Here is a 22,296-nt window from a genome sequence, read left to right on the forward strand (position 1 = left end):
AATCCATAATCCACAAAAGTTAATAAAGGCCTTTTGAAGCAAATCAATGGGTTTGTATAAGAAAATATCCATACTTAACACAATATAAAATAAAATATCTAGGTTCCAGAGGACGGCTCTAAATTGTGGGCTGCCATTATAAAGCTTGGAAGAGCCAGGACATTTTTTTTTATAACTCTGATTGTATTCGTCTGAAAGAAGAATGGCATTTACACCTAGGATGCTTGAGGGAGAGGAAATCATGGGAGAATTTTTGGGTCAACGATCTCTTTAACTGACACCACTACATACATATACAGATGAGGGATATTATATTAGTAATAGAGCATATAGTACACATAACATATAGAGCGCATGCGGCTGTAATTGACTCTTCTGATATCAAGTGTAGTTTACTTTTAGATCAGTCATACCAGCAGCTTGAGTTGATATTTGAAATCAACACAACTGTCCTCGAAGCCTGATCACATGTACTACAAACTCTTTACAACTTTACTATTTGAGAAGTTTCATCAGTTTTAAAGTGTTTCTTCAGTCATCAGCATGGAGAAGCGTCGCCAGAGAAGATCCAGCACTCATCCCGGCGAGAAAGAAGCCCAGACACTGAGGCAACATAATCTCACATGGACAGTGGTGTATTGCACAGCGGAGCCGGTAGTATGTATGTAAATATTGTACTATACATGGGTGTTGGAAGCAAAAAAAAATGTGGGTGGATCCTTCCCCAAAAACAGCTGCCTTCTCTACTAATCGTATGGTTTCTGGACAGACAAAATTAGGGAAGACACCAAATTACTTACATCTGTAGGGGTTAAGGTACATGGAAGTAATTAAGGTACAAGTAAGTGACTCGAGGTTCGAATCCGCCTTTTGCCGAACTCGCTCGTCTCCCTTTTCCCATCACATATGGTCCCAAAATGAGTGGTCCAATATCATTGGTCTTAAAAAGTGGGTGGGTCTTGTCCACATACAATGGTTCCGACGCCCGTGATCGTATATAGTTAGAGAGTACATTTTATTGAGAAAGTTTCTGTTTGTATTTTGTAGAGTATGTTTTTAGCACACTGCTATGAGCTATGTTCAGATATTTTTGGTGAATGTGTTGTGTTGTGCATGTGCTGAATGTCCTAGGTTGTTCGAAGCCGTTTTAATGCATTGCTGCACAGTTGTCCGGATGTTTTGGGTGGTTTCCTGTCTGCTGTCTTGCGTTTGCCAAGGTTTTCGGAGCAGTTGTTAGCTAGATGCCATGAGGTTCTCTGACTTTTCAGTGTTTTTTGAGCATTGCTATGCGGTTGTTAGGGTCCTTTGAGTGGTTGGCTGATATACGGTTGCATTTAAAGAGTTAAGTTAGGGTAGGTTAGGGTCCCTTATACGGTTTGCAGCTTGGCGTGCTGTGAGGGCTTGTGTGCATCAGAGATGCTTAGAGCTACCTCACAACTACTGCTAGGGTAACCCATAGTGGACAGGTCTCAGCTAAGATGCCAGACCAAGACAAACCACCTGATTCTGGACAGCTTAAGATTGGCCTGATGTTCCTGCAATAAGTCCATTTGTAAAATTTCTACCAAGACATTTTGGACAATTTCATGCTCCCAACTTTGTGGGAACAGTTTGGGGATGGCCCCTTCCTGTTCCAACATGACTGCACACCAGTGCACAAAGCGTCGGTCCAAAAAGACATGGATGAGCGAGTTTGGTGTGGAGGAACTTGACTTGCCTGCGCTGCAACCCGATAAAACACCTTGGGTCTATTGGGATGAATTAGAGCGGAGACTGTGAGCCAGGCCTTCTCGTCCAACATCACTGGCTTCTAGAAAAGTTATCAAAAATTCCCATAAACTCCTAAACCTTGTGGAAAGCCTTCCCAGAAGAATTGAAGCTGATATACTGCAAAGGGTGGGCTGAAATATGGCATGTGTGTCTGCGCACTGTGGCAGCTTCTCTCTACAAACATCTCAGTTTAATTGCTTCAAAAACAGCGACGTTACCACCTCATTGACACATTTCTGTGATCCTGTGCGTGTTGTGAGCTCAGATTAGACTGACTAAACTGACTGGAACTACCTGTGCATTAAACGTTTGAAAGTACGCATTCCAGCCAATCAGAATCAAGTATTCCGACAGGCCTTCCTATACGAACAATCTTTGCATATACCCAGGTGGTGAGAGCAGAAATTTGAATATGTGGATTCTGGATTATAACGCTTGACAAAAAACAAACGAAAGCATTTCAGAGCATCTGTATATTTTATTCACATATGTTACATTTTGCATTAAATGTCATTAAAAGTCACCCTTTCAGAGATGACATCATAAAGTCTGAATCAGCACCTACAGTAATGTACTGTATTACTGCCTGCCTGACAAGCATTCACCGCAGGAGAACACACCAGCATTATCCACCCATCACACTTAGCACAACTGTGTCTATACAAAGTGGGGAAGGAGAGACAGAACTCTCAAAGGGGAAATAAAACAGCAGCATGCAAGAAATCAAGACAAAATAATAAAAGAAGCTAACTTCAAGTGCACTGAAAACACCCTCCATCCAGCATGACATGATTGCAGCAATGACAAATCAATACCTACCAATCAAACTGATCAATACAAACCAAACATGCTTTTTCTGGTACATGAGTGTCTGGAGTAAGTGTGTGGCATTGGGAGGTGCTTGTCCATCTTCAGTAAGAAACAAAGCAAACAAAATACCCTCGATATAACTGGACGTTACACGTCCCGGTAATTGCACTAAATATCATTTTCACAAGGGCTTCGCTGACCTTATTATTTTGAATGTGACACCACATTGAGAACGGTCACACAAGGCAAATTATTATGATGTTTAAACTGGGAATATTTTATGTTAATGTAAAGCTTGATTTACATTTTTAAGGGGGAAAGGATGAAAAGAGGAGCTGCTTAAAATAAAGAAACTGTGCCATACCATTCACGTCCATCACTGGACTGGGCTGTCAGATTACATTTGATGTGATCCAGTTTAACGCATTTTTAAATCATTAACATGTGCATACACAATGCCCTCTCCAAAGTAACAGATTACACAATCAAAGATGGTCCGAGGACAGAGCCTTGAGGAACACCGCATTTATCAGACTGGAAAACTAGCCTTCGCTAAATGTCTATTTGTATAAAGCACCAAATCATTTTTTCTTTCTTTTTTTTAATTTGGTCTGATTCTGAGATACACACACAATCTGGCCGAGTTCAAACACTTTAGATAAGGAATTCATTATCTGAGTGGTGTGTGCATCAAAATAATATCACGACACACATCGTCTTTAAACAAGAAAACTTCACAACCTGAAAAAATCGGTAGCCGGATGCTACAAATCTCAAAGTCAAGAAAAAATATTACTAAGGGCTTTCTTAACTTCAGAGGTGGGCTGCCAACTTGTAGATACATAACCCTGTGTCTCGGAGCTTCTACACGGGTTAAGCAGAGCTCAGTGTAATGGAAAACGCTGCCCTCTATGGACCATCTGACACCAGTCTAGGCATTATCATGTGATTAGAATACAGGAAAGGCAATCGAGACCTTGAGCGACAATTGACTTGCTGGGTTTGTGGTCAGATTTGTGGGCTATAGTGACGGGGAATCAAGAAACTCGACAAGGACATACCCCAGGTCACCATTTCAGTCTTATAAATTAGATTTTGCATTAAAAACTAAGCATATTTTTTGCATTGCATTATTTTGCTGACAATTCAAGCACATCTGACCACTCTTTACAGTAACGGCAAAACACCACTGAGAAACAAGAAAAAAAACATCAAGATGCATTACATTAATGAGAACTGTGAAGAAAATGATGCAAAAAAATCTTGATTATCTAAATAAGCTTCATTTTCTTAATGCAAATCATATTTTCGGCAACACTTAAAGCCTTTATGTACAATGCATTATAGAAGTATTCATAATGTACATTATAATGCATGATATCCTTCTATAAATAATTGTAACCAAAGCTAAAATGCATTATGATATTTACAGATTCCTGGTCGTGTTTGAATGGTTTTAAAGGTGCAATAGATTATGTATTACAACTGTGGTTACAATTACGTACAAACAAGGTGCATTAAAAGGCATAATTAATGCATTAAAATACTTTTATAATGCATAATATATAACGGCTCATTTCTTTTAGATTTTCCTTATATGTATTATTTTCAAACGGCCTTGGGTGAGAGAAGGAAAGAGCCATAAAGACTTCAGCCATATAATGTGACAAGAAATGCTGTACAAGGTTGCAGGGGAATATATATATATTTTTATAATAAACTCAACAGACCAGCCAACCACCATCAAACACAGAGCCTTCATTAGAACGAAAAAAAAGAAAAAAAAAGGATGAAAATTGTAAAAATATTTTTTTTTTTACAAAGGTATAATTTACTTCTTTTTTTTTAAACAATGAATAGCAGCACTTTTTTTTCAATATTAAAATCTTTTATCTGAGACTACAAAACAAAAACAAAGGAAATAAAATACCTGAGGATGACTGCAACTACACCTCGAGTCGGAGACGAATCGTGCTTTAGCTCGAATCGGTTTAGATTTAGTCTCGTCCGCTGCTGCTCAACTCACAGTCGATCTTACGAGATGCGCTTAAACTCAAATAGCATGACGTGACTACACATCGCACTGGTCATGGGGTGGCGGGGGGATATGTTGAGAGTCTTGTTACCTTCAGCATTCAAGGTTTTGATATTAATAATCTGTACATGATTTGTGTAACGTTGGTCAGAATAGTTTTTTTTCTCCCAAGAATCTCCTCAGTTTTCCAAATATATCACAGAGCATTTTTTTCCACTTGTGTGTCGAACAGGATTGACGCTCGATGTGCTTTCACTGTGAGCTTGCTGGGACAAAACAAAAATTCTCCCCTATAAATCCACACGAAAAATCACTTTTAAACACACACGCACACACGCTGTTAGTCATTAGGCTTGATTGTACACTAAACTTCACATGAACCCAGGCTGTGGCCGTCTCGACGCAGGTTCTCTTTATATTACACGACAGAAATCGTCAGAGGATGACACGGAGGCTTGCGCTGACATCACGTGACCCGTCCTCTCCGGGGGGGTGTTAAAGTCCATTGTAGTGGGGACCCCAGCGCTTGTTGATGTGGTCGAAGGTGTGCGAGACCCACTGCTGCTCCAGGACGCGGTATCTCTCCTCACATAAATACAGAGGCTTTCCTCGACTACAGGACAGAAAACATCAGGAGGTTACAGCAGGAAAGGTTAAACACTCCAAACCGCAAAATCATTTTTAGGCAGGCATAGCAGGGCAATTAAATAAATAAAATACAGAGTCAGAAATTAAACAAAATAAACAAAAATGCCCCATAAATTCAAAACAAAGGGGTCCAAAAAAAAAGCCCCATTACAAGTAGATATATTTACATCTATCACTGTGAATGGATCGCTGATTTTGAGGGATTACATTTAGATCTGCTCACGTTGCATCCATACAGTAAAAAATTTGATTCGATTTGTTCATTCACGAGTGAAGTAAATTGTCCTCTTTATGAAAATAGAAATTTAGAAAAGCATAAAATAGAAAAGCATTTGATTCTCTTTATGGTCCACTGAATAATTGGCTCACCCGATTCGTTCAAAATGTGGATTCAGAAAAGAACAGAACCGGGTCGAAGACGAACCGTTCTGCGTCGTCTTTATATTTTTATTGGCAAAACTGTGAAACAGACTAAAACAACACTATGTTGTCTAAAACAACAATATTAACTATAATATTATATATAATATGTGTTGTCTAAAAACAACACAATATGAACAATATTAATATTTATTTTATTAAACTGTTTTATAAGATCAGTCTCACATTTGCACTGATCTCGGGCTGTTCTAGGCAGAAAAACAGAACAGAATATTGCACTCGCTACTCGTGTGATATAATGCTTATATCATGATGCAAATGTGAGGGCGTTTTCACACAGGCAGGAGCACAGTTCTCATGAAACATTGGCAATGTGTAAGCCGTCATGCGGACCCGGGTGAGCTGAGCTCAGGGGTACCAGAAGCGGAGTCTGAGTCTGAGAGTTCGGTTGTGTGACTCCGCGATTCACGTTGAATGTGAAGGCAACACGGATTTGGGTGCGCAAGTAACCTGTGCATGAGTTTTATCAGATGACGGTGTGTTTAGTTCAATGAAACGCATGTACGGGATGATAGTGTTGATGATTTACCTTGGATATGTGCCAGGGTGAGCCTGCAGTGTATTTGCACCGAGCACATTCGAACAGAGTTGTTGCCCTGAATTATATTCTTCATCAATCATCTGTATGAAATGTAAGATGACCTAATAGGTCTGGGGTGGGGCAAGTGCGTTAATAATTTTAACACGTTATGTTTTACCCAAACTAATTAATCTAATTAACGCATTAAATCGACAGCCCTAGTAATAATATTACCATATTTTACTGTATTTCTGATTAATTAAATGCAGCCTTAGTTAGCAGAAAAGAACTTAGTTAGTTAAAAAAACATTAAAAAACTTCTAAACTTCATAAAAAATTTCTAATGCTTCCAAAGCGGCCTTAAACAAAAATAAACAAACATAAATGCCATGTCAGATGCCACTTCTGTTCCACCTTTGTATTGATGCTGATGAACACGTTTCGTTAACAGCCTATAGTATTTTGTAGGAACTGTTTAAGGGGGAGAGGTCTAATGGCAAGTTCTCCCCGAGTATGGCCCTGTACACTAAAAAAAAAAAAAGTCACAGCCTGAAATGTTTAAGTACAATCGACTTTTGTTCTTGTTTAAGTTATTTCAACTTAGATTATGTAAAAATGACTTTAAAAAAAAGAGTTGCATCTTTTATAACTTAAAAAAAGTGTAACATTTCTTAACTTATTTCGATGAGTTAAAACGATGTAAAAACACATGTTGTCATAACTTGTGAAAGGCGAAATTCCTTGTATGGGCACTTCTCCTGGACAATTGCGCACGTCCATCAACGAGATTCGTTTGGGTTATGGTAGCCGTCGGCAGCGGTCATTTTGTTTTTTTGGCCACGAAATCAATGTCACTAAAGAAGTGTGTTTCTGGTTGTGAGGGAAAGATAAACTGCTATATTTCAGCTTCCCAAATAACCCAGCATTAAGGAAACAGTGGATGCAGTTTGTGTTTCTGGAGCAGCAACAGAGTTCTGCAAGTGTGTGTGTGTGTTTGTTCCCGGTCATGAGTAGAAACTGCAGGCGGTGAATAAAACTGCATCAAATGTGTGTTTTGTTGGCAATTGGCGAGTAAGTGCATATAATGTAAACCACACAAACATATAGTGAATCAAAAGTTATCCAGGAATAATGCCATAATGTGTGTGCGTGTGTGTGTCTGTGTGCTTGTTTTTGTGAAATATCAGGACACAAATATGTACAGGGAGTGCAGAATTATTAGTCAAATGAGTATTTTGACCACATCATCCTCATTATGCATGTTGTCTTACTCCAAGCTGTATAGGCTGGAAAGCCTACTACCAATTAAGCATATTAGGTGATGTGCATCTCTGTAATGAGAAGGGGTGTGGTCTAATGACATCAACACCCTATATCAGGTGTGCATAATTATTAGGCAACTTCCTTTCCTTTGGCAAAATGGGTCAAAAGAAGGACTTGACAGGCTCAGAAAAGTCAAAAATAGTGAGATATATTGCAGAGGGATGCAGCAGTCTTAAAATAGCCAAGCTTCTGAAGCGTGATCATCGAACAATCAAACGTTTCATTCAAAATAGTCAACATGGTCGCAAGAAGCGTGTGGAAAAACCAAGGCGCAAAATAACTGCCAGTGAACTGAGAAAAGTCAAGCATGCAGCTGCCAAGATGCCACTTGCCACCAGTTTGGCCATATTTCAGAGCTGCAACATCACTGGAGTGCCCAAAAGCACAAGGTGTGCAATACTCAGAGACATGGCCAAGGTAAGAAAGGCAGAAAGTCGACCACCACTGAACAAGACACACAAGCTGAAATGTCAAGACTGGGCCAAGAAATATCTCAAGACTGATTTTTCTAAGGTTTTATGGACTGATGTAATGAGAGTGAGTCTTGATGGGCCAGATGGATGGGCCCGTGGCTGGATTGGTAAAGGGCAGAGAGCTCCAGTCCGACTCAGACGCCAGCAAGGTGGAGGTGGAGTACTGGTTTGGGCTGGTATCATCAAAGATGAGCTTGTGGGGCCTTTTCAGGTTGAGGATGGAGTCAAGCTCAACTCCCAGTCCTACTGCCAGTTTCTGGAAGACACCTTCTTCAAGCAGTGGTACAGGAAGAAGTCTGGATCCTTCAAGAAAAACATGATTTTCATGCAGGACAATGCTCCATCACACGCGTCCAAGTACTCCACAGCGTGGCTGACAAGAAAGGGTATAAAAGAAGAAAATCTAATGATATGGCCTCCTTGTTCACCTGATCTGAACCCCATTGAGAACCTGTGGTCCATCATCAAATGTGCGATTTACAAGGAGGGAAAACAGTACACCTCTCTGAACAGTGTCTGGGAGGCTGTGGTTGCTGCTGCACGCAATGTTGATGGTGAACAGATCAAAACACTGACAGAATCCATGGGTGGCAGGCTTTTGAGTGTCCTTGCAAAGAAAGGTGGCTATATTGGTCACTGATTTGTTTTTGTTTGGTTTTTGAATGTCAGAAATGTATATTTGTGAATGTTGAGATGTTATATTGGTTTCACTGGTAAAAATAAAGAATTGAAATGGGTATAAATTTGTTTTTTGTTAAGTTGCCTAATAATTATGCACAGTAATAGTCACCTGCACACACAGATATCCCCCTAAAATAGCTAAAACTAAAAACTAAAACTTCCTAAAATATTCAGCTTTGATATTAATGAGTTTTTTGTGTTCATTGAGAACATGGTTGTTGTTCAATAATAAAATTAATCCTCAAAAATATAATTTGCCTTATAATTCTGCACTCCCTGTATAATGACATGGGTATGAAACAGGTATTACAAGGAGAGTGTGAAATATGAGGACATTACCAATTACCAATCATACAGGATGTAAAAATGCAGAATGTTTCCTGTGATGGATAGGTTTAGGGGCAGGGGCAGTGTAGGGGAATAGAATATATAGACCATTACGGCTATTGAATGTCCCCACATTTCACAAAAACAAACGTGTGTGTGTGTGTGTGTGTGTGTGTGTGGTCTCTTTAGCCCCACCCACTGCATGCCTCCACGAGCTCGGCTGTTTTCGGAAAGGCCTGTATGATGATATGAAGGATGAAATGCTCCTCTATAGGTACTCAATATTAACATGAGATTGGCAGAAACTTTGTGTTATGTGCTCTTTAAGTATGTGACGTGAAAGAAAACACAGTGTGTTAATCCTTAATTGTAAATACGTTATTTCTTAAAATTGCCCTTATAAAAATAAAAATGGAATATTGGAAATACTTCAATATTTTATATATAAATATTTGAATATGTGGCCCCTGGAACTGATTTAGCTTCTGGCCCTGCTACTGAGCCCCTCAGAATGGAGTCTAGATGAATTATCTGTCCATCAGAGCAGCGAAAGGTTTACCGCAGGTCTCGGTCCTCTTCTCCATGAGCGTCCAGATACACAGACCCCCACAGACAGAAGCGATGGCCTCGGATGATGATGATGACCGAGGCGTTTACCAGGAGGAAGATACCCGTCGCTGCTCCGCAGTGCTGGGAGTGCTTTGGATTAAAAATATATATAATTAATATAATAAACATCATCAGTGTCAGGATCATTCACAATGAGCTTTCAGCATTGGCTACACACTCACCAGCACACACTCACAGACGCCCTGCTGTTTACAGCAGTGTCCCTTCAGACAGACGAAGGCGCCGCACACCAGGCACAGCGCAGGGTCTTTGGGGGTCTTGCCACAGCTGGTGCAGGACTTCCTGTGGTAGTACTGGAAGATGATGTTGTAATTGTCTGGGAGGTGCAGGAGGCGAGGAGCGGCCCACTGCGGATCCTGAACTAGCAGAGACTGAAGACGGAATGAGAAATATCACTCACTTTCACTGTCAATCAAAGACACTCTTTTCACTTTGTACTTTTTTTTCACTTTGAGTCAACCTACAAACCTTATATCCTGAAATCACCATTCATTTTAATGGAATGGTGCAGTGCTTATAATAAATGGTTTATCCATTTACATTGTTATTTTGTTTAAATAAAACTTGTAATCTTTAAAACTATTAACAGGGTGGGCAATATGAATGTCCAATCGAGTTTCAATCCACAATTGACTGCAAACTTGCATTCAGATCTGCCTCCACTGTGTTTGCAACACCCACTTTCTATGATCCATTCAATCCCAGTGGGCAAAATCAAGTCTCAGTCTACATTTCAATAAGCTATTTCCCTCTGACATGTAAAAAGGCAGTAACAATTTCATAATGACTTTAAGATTGGAAAAGGTATTTTGACATTGAACCTTCTGGGTTAAATCTTTGATTTATCAAATAGCGCTGAAAAAAAAAAAACAGTTTTCAACATTCATAATAATAAGAAAAGTTTGTTTATCATATATAATTGTCAAATCATCATATCAGAATGATTTGGGAAGGATCATGTGACACTGAAGACTTGAGTAATGATAATAAATTCAGCTTTGATCATTATGAAAAATGAAAATGTAAAGTCAGATTTAGGGCTGGGCGATATGGAGCAAAAAATATATCTCGATATATTTTGCTATATCTCGATATACGATATATATCTCGATATCTTTACAGGAAAAATAACCCCCGAAAACGACAGCAAAAACAAATATGCCAAATACCACAAATTCTTTTTTTTTTTTTATTGAAGTGCAAAGAGGTAGTCAGTTCATGAAGGAACAAAGTGCTTGTGACATAAAAAAACTCCCTGATAACATAAATAACAATAATTTAACTGTAAAAAAAAAAAAAGGCCTATAGCCATCTTTTCATTAATTTCATGCTTTCAAAAGACAAATTCAAACCCTTTTTTACACTTAAACAGTAAGCATTTTGCAGAAAGATGGGGGCACGACTGAGATATTAATAAACTGATAGTCGTAATACCACTTCCTGTTAAATTTGTACCAAAATTCAAACAGTAGGCTAGATGTCGCGCTCTTTACCAAAGCGTGACTGATGCGGATCATGTAGGCTTTTTTCAGTTACAGAACGAAATATGAATGTCAGAAGGTCGGCTATAATATGACGGCTACAGTACAACTTACAGAAGAGAACTGTGTCTCGTAGGACATCCGTATTAAAAATTAAAATGTATAGTCAGATTACTTCCTTTAAATTAAAAGTGATTATGTGAATATGCTTCAAACAGTACATTCAATCATTAAATCTCCTCACATTCATTATAGTTCCCTCTGTCACATTCCTCATTGATATTCAGGGACTTGATATTCAAAAACTATGCATAAACATTATTTTCGCAAAACTACAAACTTTTATGTAGATGTTGCTCACATATTACTGTAGCCCAGTTTGGGCTGAATTCAGTTCAATCAGACTTTAGCCATCTGCTTTAAAGCAAATGTCAAAGCGAGTCAAACTTTCACAGGGCCACAAATTAGCACTAGGGTCCAAAGGGTTCAAATTAAACGCTTTGCTAATAGTGAGGATGACAATTTAAGCCATGAAACTTGCAGGATGTTTTAATGGCACACATTTGATTTCTCATGTCATGACCCCTTTAATTTGTGCAGCATGAAATTGTATTAGTTCAAAACCCTACTCTGCAATCTTGAATATTAAATACGAAGTTAATAATGCTGGTTACGCTGGGTTAGTTCAAGACAAGGTTAGACACAAACAGAGACTGACCACAGACTGCTGGGAGGGTGTGCTGGACAGAGAGATAACTTCTGAACACCACTGGTTAATCAGATCGAAAGCGCTGACGTTCCACTCCAGACGCGCTGCGCTGCTCATGGATCCGCCGGCCTGAACGGATCCCGTCAAACTCAGACAGCCGGTCAGCAGAGAAAACTCCTCCTCCACCTGTGACGAGAGAGAGAGAGGCGGCCACGAGTCTATCAACTCTTATAAGGTTCATTCTATCTGTATATAAAACAGTAGAAGTCTGTGCAATGTCCCCATGTAGAGGTGTGTGTGTGTTTTTGAAAAACAAACAAAAAAAATGCTGAATGTTTCATGTGATGGGTAGGTTTAGGGGCAGGGGCAGTGTACGAGGATAGAATGTACTGTATAAAAACCATTATGTCTATGGAGAGTCCCCACAAAGATACTGAACCAGGCCAAATAAAAAGAAAATAGGCCAAAACAAGTTTTTATTTAAATCTATTGTTTTGCACGTTTCTGGGATGGGTAGGTTTAGAGATAGGGGTTGGGTTAGGGCAGTGTTTCTCAAACTTTTTCTGCCATTCCCCACTTTGGAGGTAGGGAAGGGCCAGGAGCCCCACCTGTCCCCAATCACCCAACAAAATGGTAATTATCTAGGCTTTAAGTTTGCCTGTTAACATTTATTTGATTAACATCACATTTAAACCTTTCATGTGTACAGTCAAAATATTTTAGCTGAGTTTTTTTTAAGGCAACGTTATTTTAGAACGTTTCATCTTAATGTTTCTATGGCAACGCGTCATGTTTATCACGTGACTCACCATAATCAAAATAGCGCTGAATGACAGATGTATCGCTTTTATTACGTTTTTTTTCTTTTTTATTCAAAATATTGACATACTTGCTTACCATGTCATCAACTGTCTAATAATCCAATTGTAGGTGTGTTTTGCCATTTAAACCCCTTTATAAATGATCTTGATTTTGATCTATAATGTGAGATGGGCGCTGCCACGTTTGAACAAATGCACTGCAGTTCAGAGTCCTGTCAATCGGATTTGCAGTACGTATATTCATCAGCTTCTCCTGGAATAAGTAAGTGACCGGTGAACTGGGAGAAGAATCGAGCAAACTTTATAGTTACTTACACTATGTGTATCTGATATGAATAAAACATGTCGGCCAATTATATTTGAATGGATTGTTATTGCTGCTTCCAAAGACACCAGTGTGTATTCTACAAACTCTAAATGTATTGTTTTACTAGTACTTGTGTATTTAAATGTTACCTATTCAATTAAACCTAAAATAAACAGTATGCGGTTGAAAACACTGCATGACGTATGTCAAGAGCTGAGCGCGTATGCATCTGGCTCAGTGCCAGCCGAAGCGCGTCCCACCGTTTGAATCTGACAGTTATGTCAAGTCACTAAACATTCTAAATCCCATATGTGGGTCCGTACTCTCAGGGGCATAGAAATAAAAATCCCATGTGGGACCGCTCAAAAGGTTAATAGAGATGGGCACAAAAAATTAACACATTTCGTCCTGTTTGTCGTGCCCCACTTGTCATGTCTCTATTCCCCACCAGTGGGGCGCGCCCCACACTTTGAGAAACGCTGGGTTAGGGGATAGAAAATATCACATTAACCTGATATAAGATCAATGGAAGTCTATGTAATGTCCTCACTAATATAGTGAAACAAACATGTGTGTGTGTGTGTGTGGGCATGTTTTTGTGACATGAGGACACAAATGTGTATAATGACACGGGTATGACATAGGTATTACAAGGAGAGGGTGAAAATGCTTATAAATCATACAGGATGAAGTTTTTTAAAGAAAGTAAAAATGCAGAATGTTTTCTGTGATGGGTAGGTTTAGGGGCAGGGGCAGTGAGTGTGTGTGTGTGTGTGTGTGTGTGTGTGTGTGTACGGATTGTACAGTATAAAAACCATTATGTCTATGGAGAGTCACCACAAAGATATTGAACCAGACATGTGTGCATGTGTGTGTACGCGTGTGTGTGTGTACCAGGCAGCCGGGTAAGCTGTCTCCATACAGGTGGTGTTGCAGTAAACAGGACAGTCTCAGGAAGGGCAGACAGAACTGCTGTAGGGTGAACTCAATGGACTGAGGAGACCACACACTGGAGCTCAACTACAGAGAGGAGACATCATTAATAACAGCTCATTCCCTGTTCAGAAAGCCCTGATAATAAACAGCCGCGGCACACAAGATCTCCCTCAGAGATGATCTGCTTTGAAAGAACAAGCTTCGGGTAAAACACCAGTATACTATATAATAACTACATAATAGATCATGAACTCTTCTATGGCTCATTCTCAAGAAACTTTGTGTTTTTCTATATAAAGATTCCATGTATTGATGATACAGTGTTGCTTAAAAATATATTTTTATTATTATTATTATTTTTTATATAAATTATTGTAATTCTGTTCTTTTGAACATTCTATTAATCAAATAATCCTGAAAAAAAATCTATCATGGTTTTCTATCACAAAAATATTAAGCAACACACCTGTCTTCAACATTGATAATAATAATACAAAATATTCCTCGAGCATCAAGTCATCATATTAGAATGATTCCTGAAGGATCATGTTCACTAAAAACTGGAGTAATGATGCTGAAAATTGCATTTTAACACTTATTAAAGTAGAAATTTGTATTGTTTTTATATGTAATATTTCATATTACTACTGTTTTTACTGTATTGTTGATCATATATACAAGATTAAAAAATATACAACAACATATACATATACAACAACAGTAAAAACAGTAATATGGAGAATTGGCATTATTAGGTATTATTAGGTGAGCGAAAGACACTTTAAATAATGAATAGTAGAGTACACAACTAATTTTAAATTTTATCTAAGATTTGTTGTGTAAAATGTTACAAGTTAAATTTGTTTTACTGTAAATGTATCCTGATACAAGATGACAAAAAAAAAAAAAATGATTTATTTTATTTTCTTCTCTAAAACAAATGTTTACTAGTGATGCTGTAAGTAACTAATTGTATGTAATGACCTCCATAATTTTGTGTCCAACAAATTTGCTTTGTAAGTTTAGTCAACGGCTAATCAAATTATTAGCAAAATTAGTTTAGTTAGGTCATCTCATAATTTCTTGTACTTGAAATCATAATTGTCAGAACCAGAAAAGATTACAATATAACGGTGTAAAATAAAAAGCGTTCTGTATTGACTGCGGTGACTCACCATGAATGCGTCCTCAGAGTTTGTGTCGTACACATCTTTGGCCTTCGTCAGCTCGCAGATCACGTGACCCAGGAGCGACTCCCATGATTTGTCAGAGTTTGGCGTGTTCTGCATATTGAAATCACATTGAATATAATAAACAAAACAAAAATGCACTAACTGAATGGAAACACTGTATATTGGCTGTGTTTCAAAACCTAGTGAGCTGACTGTCTAGACAACATTGTTGGTGACCACAAATAGATTGGACATTTGAATGCATCTATAATACCCAAAACTGCAGTCTAGAAAGGAAACTTGGTAGGATTTGAAACACCCTGTAAGTTGTTTTAAATGTAGTCAGCAATTCGCAAAAGCAATGAAAGTTTCAGACAGAGATAGAGAGAGAAATGTGAATTAAAGCAGTCTGACGGATGACATGAAACCTTCACCTTAGTCCATTTATTTCTCATAAAGCCCCTCCACACCAAATGTAATGAAATGCAGAAGCATTGCTAATGATCTGTTCTGTGCTAATGAAAAGCTCTGAGTGCGATTTATCTGAAGGATTTCCTGTAGTAGCTCCTCGCTCTGGGTTATCTGAACACTATTGCCATCACCCCCTTAAACAAACAGGACTGAGGGCCAATAACACAAAAATAAAATAAGCTTAACAAAATAATACAATTAGCTCATCTTAAGGGTCTTAATGTGCAATTTAAAGGGGGGGTGAAATGCTGTTTCATGCATACTGAGCTTTTTACACTGTTAAAGACTTGGATTCCCATCCTAAACATAGACAAAGTTTCAAAAACTAATGTTGGACGTTTGATGGAGTATTTCTGTGTCAAAAATACTCCTTCCGGTTTCTCACAAGTTTCGGCGAGTTTTTTTCGAGTATGGGTCTATTTGACGTTAATAAGAGCGGAAGGTCCTTGTATGGGCCGTACGGGCTCTTCTCCCGGTAGGGTGCGCGCGCGCGTGACTAGAGCACGCTGTAAACAGTCTCTCAGCTGCAGATCCAGTCGTCCGTGAACGGCGCCGCGCTCCACTTTATTCCTATGGGTGACGTCGAGCGACTTCAACTCTTCAGCACAGCATTCCGGGAAGGCAGCGCTGCATTTGAACCGATTTGAACGCAGAAATGACGGGAAGCTTGACAACATCGTTTCAGTTGCGTCTCAAAATGGATTTACACGCCACTGCTGTCACAGGACTTTACCAAATCATACCAAAGAAGTGTGTTTCTGACGGAGCGGTCCCAGCGATAAAGCTTCAACGGTGAGTTAACTTAAACTGCTTCAAATGTCTCTGCTATTGGCTACCGTCGCATGAGTAAACATCAGTAAACGACACGATCGCGTGCTTCGTCATTCAAATGCGCTAACGGTTACTCCATTGTTGTTCTGTGTATAACGTTACAGTATGCTTGCTACTTCTAAGGTCTAGTCGCATACAATAGTCCATAAACCGAATCATGTCCTCATACACTGCGAGTAAACACACAGAAATGTGGAGAGGCCATTAAATACAGTAACTTACATACCACAGAGACGGACGTCCTGCTGTTGCCGTTTCTCCTGTTCAATTTATTTCCCTCAGATTTGATTGTGGATCATTATCTGTATTAGCTGAGATAGATGGGTTTCTCCACGCTTGAGGACGTCACCGCTTTGCGCGCTTGTCATTCTTTAGCTCCGCCCACACGATACGCCTCCAGGCGCTCGGTTTTTTCCGGAAAGACTCGGTACAGCCTATATTTCTTTTATAAATATGATAAAACTAAAGACTTTTCGGAGATATGAAGGATGCAATACTACTCTATAGGTACTCAAGATTGACATGAGATTGACTGAAACTGAGTGTTTCACCCCCCCTTTAATCATTATAAAATGGATAATTCTAAACAATGTATGTACCCACACCCATAACAAAAGATCTGTTGAATGCTACATCGCTGCACTGAAAAGCCTGGTTGCCGTCAGTCACTTTGCCCAATTAGCTCTAAAACTGTCAAACACAGACAAACCTGCTTTTTTAGGCAACATCTTTGATTACACTTTATTTTAAGGTGACGCAGTTACTTACTCAAATAATTAATGAGTAATATTAATTAACTTCATACACCGATCATGCATAACATTATGAGGTGAAGTGAATAACACTGGTTATCTCTTCATGTCGGCACCTGTTAGTGGGTGGGGTATATTAGGCAGCAAGTGAACATTTTGTCATCAATGTTGATGTGTTAGAAGCAGGAAAAATGTAGTCTAGAAATCTAGACGCACCCTAGAGGCAGCAAATCTAATCTGCCGCGAGTGTCGTCTAGCAACTCTCAATACACTTCTGAGCTATAATCGCCTAACTCTTGCCGGGCCAATCACATCGTGTAAAGAGTCGGTGGGCGGGGCCATAATGACAATGGCCGAGTTGCGTTTGTGTGCTTCTAGTAAACACAGAAACTGGCGAACGGCGGTCTTTCGAATCAGCTTTGACCACGACTCTGGAAGACTTGGAGTTAAGCTTTTCTCTGAGAAAAGAACAAAGAACGACACTGAAGTCATTCTTAAAAAGGGAACATGTGTTCGGAGTTTAGCCGACCGGATACGGTGAATGTTTAATCTGTCAACAAGCTCTGCTTCACCTTCGCTGCTCTGGTTGGTGTAGCGCAATCCTATCGCGTGCAGAGGGAGTTTGAAAGACAACCGTTTATCCCGCCCCTCGGATTGAGCTGTCAATGGTGAGTTTCTAGACCAAACATCTTGATGTGGGTCTGGCTTGTCAGGCTAGGTAAAATGGGCAATTATAAAAGGATTTGAGTGAGTTTGACAAGGTTCAAATTGTGATGGCTAGACGACTGGGTTAGAGCATCTCCAAAACTGCAGCTCTTGTGGGCTGTTCCCGGTCTGCAGTCGTCAGTCTCTATCAAAAGTAGGGGTGTCAACAATAATCGATTCGGCGATGCATCGCGATGCGGGGCATGAACGATTCAGCATCGATGCGGCAAAGTGCCATAATCGATTATGTGCAATTCACATTTATTCCACAAGGTGGCAATGTCTGATACCCAATGATGAAGTGACGTTTCACTCATAGTTACCTCTGACAGAAAACGAAACAATAATTATAATCTGCAAAACTTGAAATGGGTTAGTGATTTACTTCAGAGAGCAAGTACTAAACACAATCATATGTTAGTGTCACTGTCTCTTGATGATGGATGTGGTCAAGAAGCTGTCAGTGATCAAAATATTGATTTTGAAGACGTTGAAAATGAGTTTGGAGAATATGCTCGAGATCGCGAATATGAGGCAGATGCTGAATATAATGGTAAACTCTGACGAGGTCATATGATGATGGTTTTAAACATCTGCTCAAACTGAACCCTTCCAAGCTCCAAAAGGTAACGAAATAGGTTTTATTTTATTCTTCTGTAGCTGTTACTCTAAAATCAGGAGTTTTATATATTATCACGACAGGTAGAGGTCTGTCCATGTTAAATATAGATCTGGGTCGCTAACGACCTGAATATGTAAGAATGTTTGGTGAAACATTCATGCATTTAAGGGTTAATTGCATTTTATTTAATTTTATTTAATTACATTTTATTTTATTTAATAACTTTTATGTCAAAGATACAGGAGACACATAGCAGCCAATACAACCTGTTGTTTAATATCTGCTTGTATTGCCTCATGACTGATGAAAAATTTGCTTTGTGTGCAGTAGAATATTGATGCATCGCAATGCATCGTAGAATCGAATTGAATCGAATCGTTACCTGGTGAATCGTAATCGAATCGAATCGTGAAGGCAGTGCCAATGCACACCCCTAATCAAAAGTGCTCCAAGGAAGGAACAGTGGAGAACCGGCCAGAGGGTCATGGGTGGTCAAGGCTCATTGATTCATGTGGGGAGCGAAGGCATTTGTTGATTTCATCTTATGTGTGGATTATTTGGTTTTATTTGAAAAACAAAAGGATGCTAAATAGTCTCAACATCTCTGTGCTCTGCTAAGTAATACATAATGTAGCCAAAGTGAACTATTTTAAGAAAAAAAAACACAAAAAACACATTTACCCCTGGTTGATTCAGCAACCAACACATTTATCCTGTTTGACTTCTTGACACCCGAGTAATTTCCTCTGGTTATTCCACTAATTTCACATCTTCTACTGTTATATTTATTGTTTTAACATAACCTGATACAAAAGCTTGGGCTTTTTGACTTTTACACAATGATAAACTGCATTTGAAGTAATTTATTCCAAAATCATAGAAGGACATTTAGTCTGTCATTTTGTTTGACGGACAGAGCAGCAGCCCTCGAAAAGCAGTAGGCGTGGTTAATCAATCGTCAAAGTCAATTGGCTGATGTATGGCTAGAAATCGTGGTGATTGGCTCGATGTGTGATGTGTGACTCATTGACCGCACCTTTTTGGCAGCTCCTGTGTTGCTCCAGGCGAGTCTCTCCTCACGGCTGAATCTGATGGACAGAGCGGCCAGAGCCTGTGTGTACTGCAGATTGTACAACACCTTCACCACACACGTGAAGTGCTCTGCACACAAACACAACACACACAACATGCTCATCATCAACACTCATATGTGCTATCCTCTGTTTAAAACGCATTCAAACACAACATGAAGTTAAAATCGATTTCAACTTTAATAAATGTTTGTGGTCAAACTGTTCATGATTAATTTTATTAAATTGATGAGAGAAAAACATTCCATTTCACTCGTATTTCAGAAGATTACGACTGTTGCACATTATAAGTAAACATTTCATCACAGTGTTAGTTCAACCAAAAAAAATGCATTTCCCTCAGCCTCATGTCGCTTTTAAAAACCCTTTAGACAGTCGTTCATCTTCTAAACACAAATGAAGTGATTTCTATCCCTCCGTTGACACAATTACCACTTTGACTCTTCAAAAAGTTCATAGATTATGAAACGTATCCATATGAATTGAGAGGTTTAGGCCAAACGATCACTTTATATGATGACTAGATTGAACTTGGGCGTTTATTCACAATAAACATTCATCACACATCAATCTGCTTGCGATAACCAATGAGGTTGATTCCAAGGCTGGAACAACTAGTCGATAAAATCGTTAATAATCGATAATGAAAATAATCGACAACGATTCTCATTATCAAAGGGTTGGGTCTGCCACCAACTTCCACCAGTTTCACCAAAATACGACACTGAATAACGCATTTCTATGGACAAATACATCTAGAAATAGTGGAGAGGAAATGGCGTGAGCTGCTGGAGGAATCCATGGTACATGATCCAAGACATGAGAATTCATTAGAAGTCCTTATGAAATCAAAATTGACCCCATTTACTTTCTTAGCACACATTACAGACCTTAGAGTGAACAATTAATCTGTTAATCTAACTTTAAGCTTCAAGCGAATGCATTAGCGTTTAACATACACTGTCACGTGCTTTGACAGATGAGTGTGTCCTCGCTCATTTTACAGGTTATATCCACTGATCTATATAGAGAACAGTAGTTACATCCTTATCTGTAAATGTCTTATGAAGCAGAGTAGACAGCATATTTAACGTGGTGAATGAAAACAAAGCTGTGAAACAGGAGTCAATATATATTGTATATTAACATATATGCTACATGTCATAGTATTGTGCACATTTGTGTTAAACACCACTACTGTTAAGTTTGCCACAAAGGCTGCATCTATTTGATGATAAAATACAACAGTATTGTGAGTTGTGGCATACTACTACAATTTAAACTAAATGTTTTCTATTTTAATGTTTTAAAATGTTATTTTTTGCAACTCTGCATTTTCAGCATCATTACACCGACTGGTCTTCAGTATCACATGATCCTTCAGAAATCATTCTAATATGTAATGATGATTCGATGCTCAAGAAACATTTATGATTATTAGCGATTTTGAAAACAACTTTGTACAGTAATGTAACATATTGAACAGTAATGTACATTGAAAATGTATTGTTCAATATATTTCCAGTGGACCAGAACGCAAATATGAAAATTAAATGTGGCCTGATACCTTGAGACAGTAGGACAATTTGAAGTGGACTAGACTACTGTAATAACTAAAGTCTATGGATAAAAGCAGGGAAATAACTGGAACAGCAGGTCTTTTTTTCTATAGTAAATTCTTAAACTTTTACTTTGGTCCTCCCAAACATAAAAGTGCCGGTTGCATCCTTGAATAAAAGCGTTGGTTCCAATATCAAGATGCACAGAGACACACCCACTCAAACAGCTCTATAGACGGCAGAGCTTTCAAGAGAATCATGGGTCTTTTGTGAAGACACAAAAATCAATCATGTGACCGTGTACTGAAAAAGAACATCTGATTTTTTGGTAGAGGGTAATTAGCCCTTGTGCTCATGTAGCAGGTGTTAAGACCGGTTGTGTGATGAAAAGCCACACACACACACATTCAGACAATGACACTCCATTAACATTCCTCACCAGAAACAATGACGCCTCACACACACACACCAGTGTCTTTGTGACAGCACTAAGCTATTCTCTAACACATACACTGCCTGTTTCTGTTCTAACACGAGCTTTATTGTCCTCACACTGATGGACTCGAATTGATCCTCTGCTCACAATGACTAAACCCATGATGCTTATTTGAGAGTCGATCAATGATCAGTGATCAAGTCCCGGCCCATCTAAAGACTAAACTCATGTGGAGGGGAAAGTGTGTGAGGGGAAAGAGGAAGATGTTTTTCTTAAGTGCTGCACATTTACTGCCGCAAAGAGCATCATGGTCATTTCCTCGTGTGTCTTCTGCAGGCTGGCCTTGTGCATCATGACTGACGACATTCTCAGGATCAAGTGTGTGAGCTGAGTTTTAGATAAAAATGCATAGAAATGTTTTTTGTTTTGTTTTTGCATTGAAACAAATGATAAAACAATACTTTAAAAATTGGTTCAAATAACTAAATGTGCCATTGATGTCTTTTGTGTTCATTTTCAGCTTTTATTTACAGTATTGGTAGAAATTCATAAGGGAAAAATAAAACGGCACAACCCAGAAAAAGATTATTTACAATTTATTTAAAATGTTATCTTAATGGCAAAGGCCACACCCAATCTGTGAGCACTTAATTTTTCTGGGCTTTTCATAGATCTCTAAGGCTCTTTGGTAATTGAATGCTATTGTGGGAGGGCCATTAATGCTGGCACGCATGCATGTGGCCAG

The 22,296-nt window shown here is 38.9% G+C and overlaps 1 protein-coding gene across 4 annotated transcripts in view; it reads right to left on the reverse strand.

The window, feature by feature from the left end:
* Positions 1 to 2,228: 2,228 nt before the first annotated feature.
* Positions 2,229 to 22,296, reverse strand: part of ubr3 (ubiquitin protein ligase E3 component n-recognin 3) — a 120,736-nt gene continuing 100,668 nt past the window's right edge. For all 4 annotated transcript variants that reach the window (XM_067443213.1, XM_067443211.1, XM_067443212.1 and 1 more), the window contains 7 exons: positions 19,502 to 19,626; positions 15,088 to 15,195; positions 13,871 to 13,996; positions 11,858 to 12,034; positions 9,820 to 10,029; positions 9,588 to 9,727; positions 2,229 to 5,228 (listed from right to left, as the gene is read on the reverse strand). In XM_067443213.1, the coding sequence (XP_067299314.1) occupies positions 5,111 to 5,228; positions 9,588 to 9,727; positions 9,820 to 10,029; positions 11,858 to 12,034; positions 13,871 to 13,996; positions 15,088 to 15,195; positions 19,502 to 19,626 (1,004 nt within the window). In that variant the 3' untranslated portion in view covers positions 2,229 to 5,110. The remainder of the gene's footprint in view (positions 5,229 to 9,587; positions 9,728 to 9,819; positions 10,030 to 11,857; positions 12,035 to 13,870; positions 13,997 to 15,087; positions 15,196 to 19,501; positions 19,627 to 22,296) is intronic.

Source organism: Pseudorasbora parva, chromosome 5, assembly GCF_024679245.1.
Source record: "Pseudorasbora parva isolate DD20220531a chromosome 5, ASM2467924v1, whole genome shotgun sequence".
Taxonomy (NCBI): Eukaryota; Metazoa; Chordata; class Actinopteri; order Cypriniformes; family Gobionidae; genus Pseudorasbora; species Pseudorasbora parva.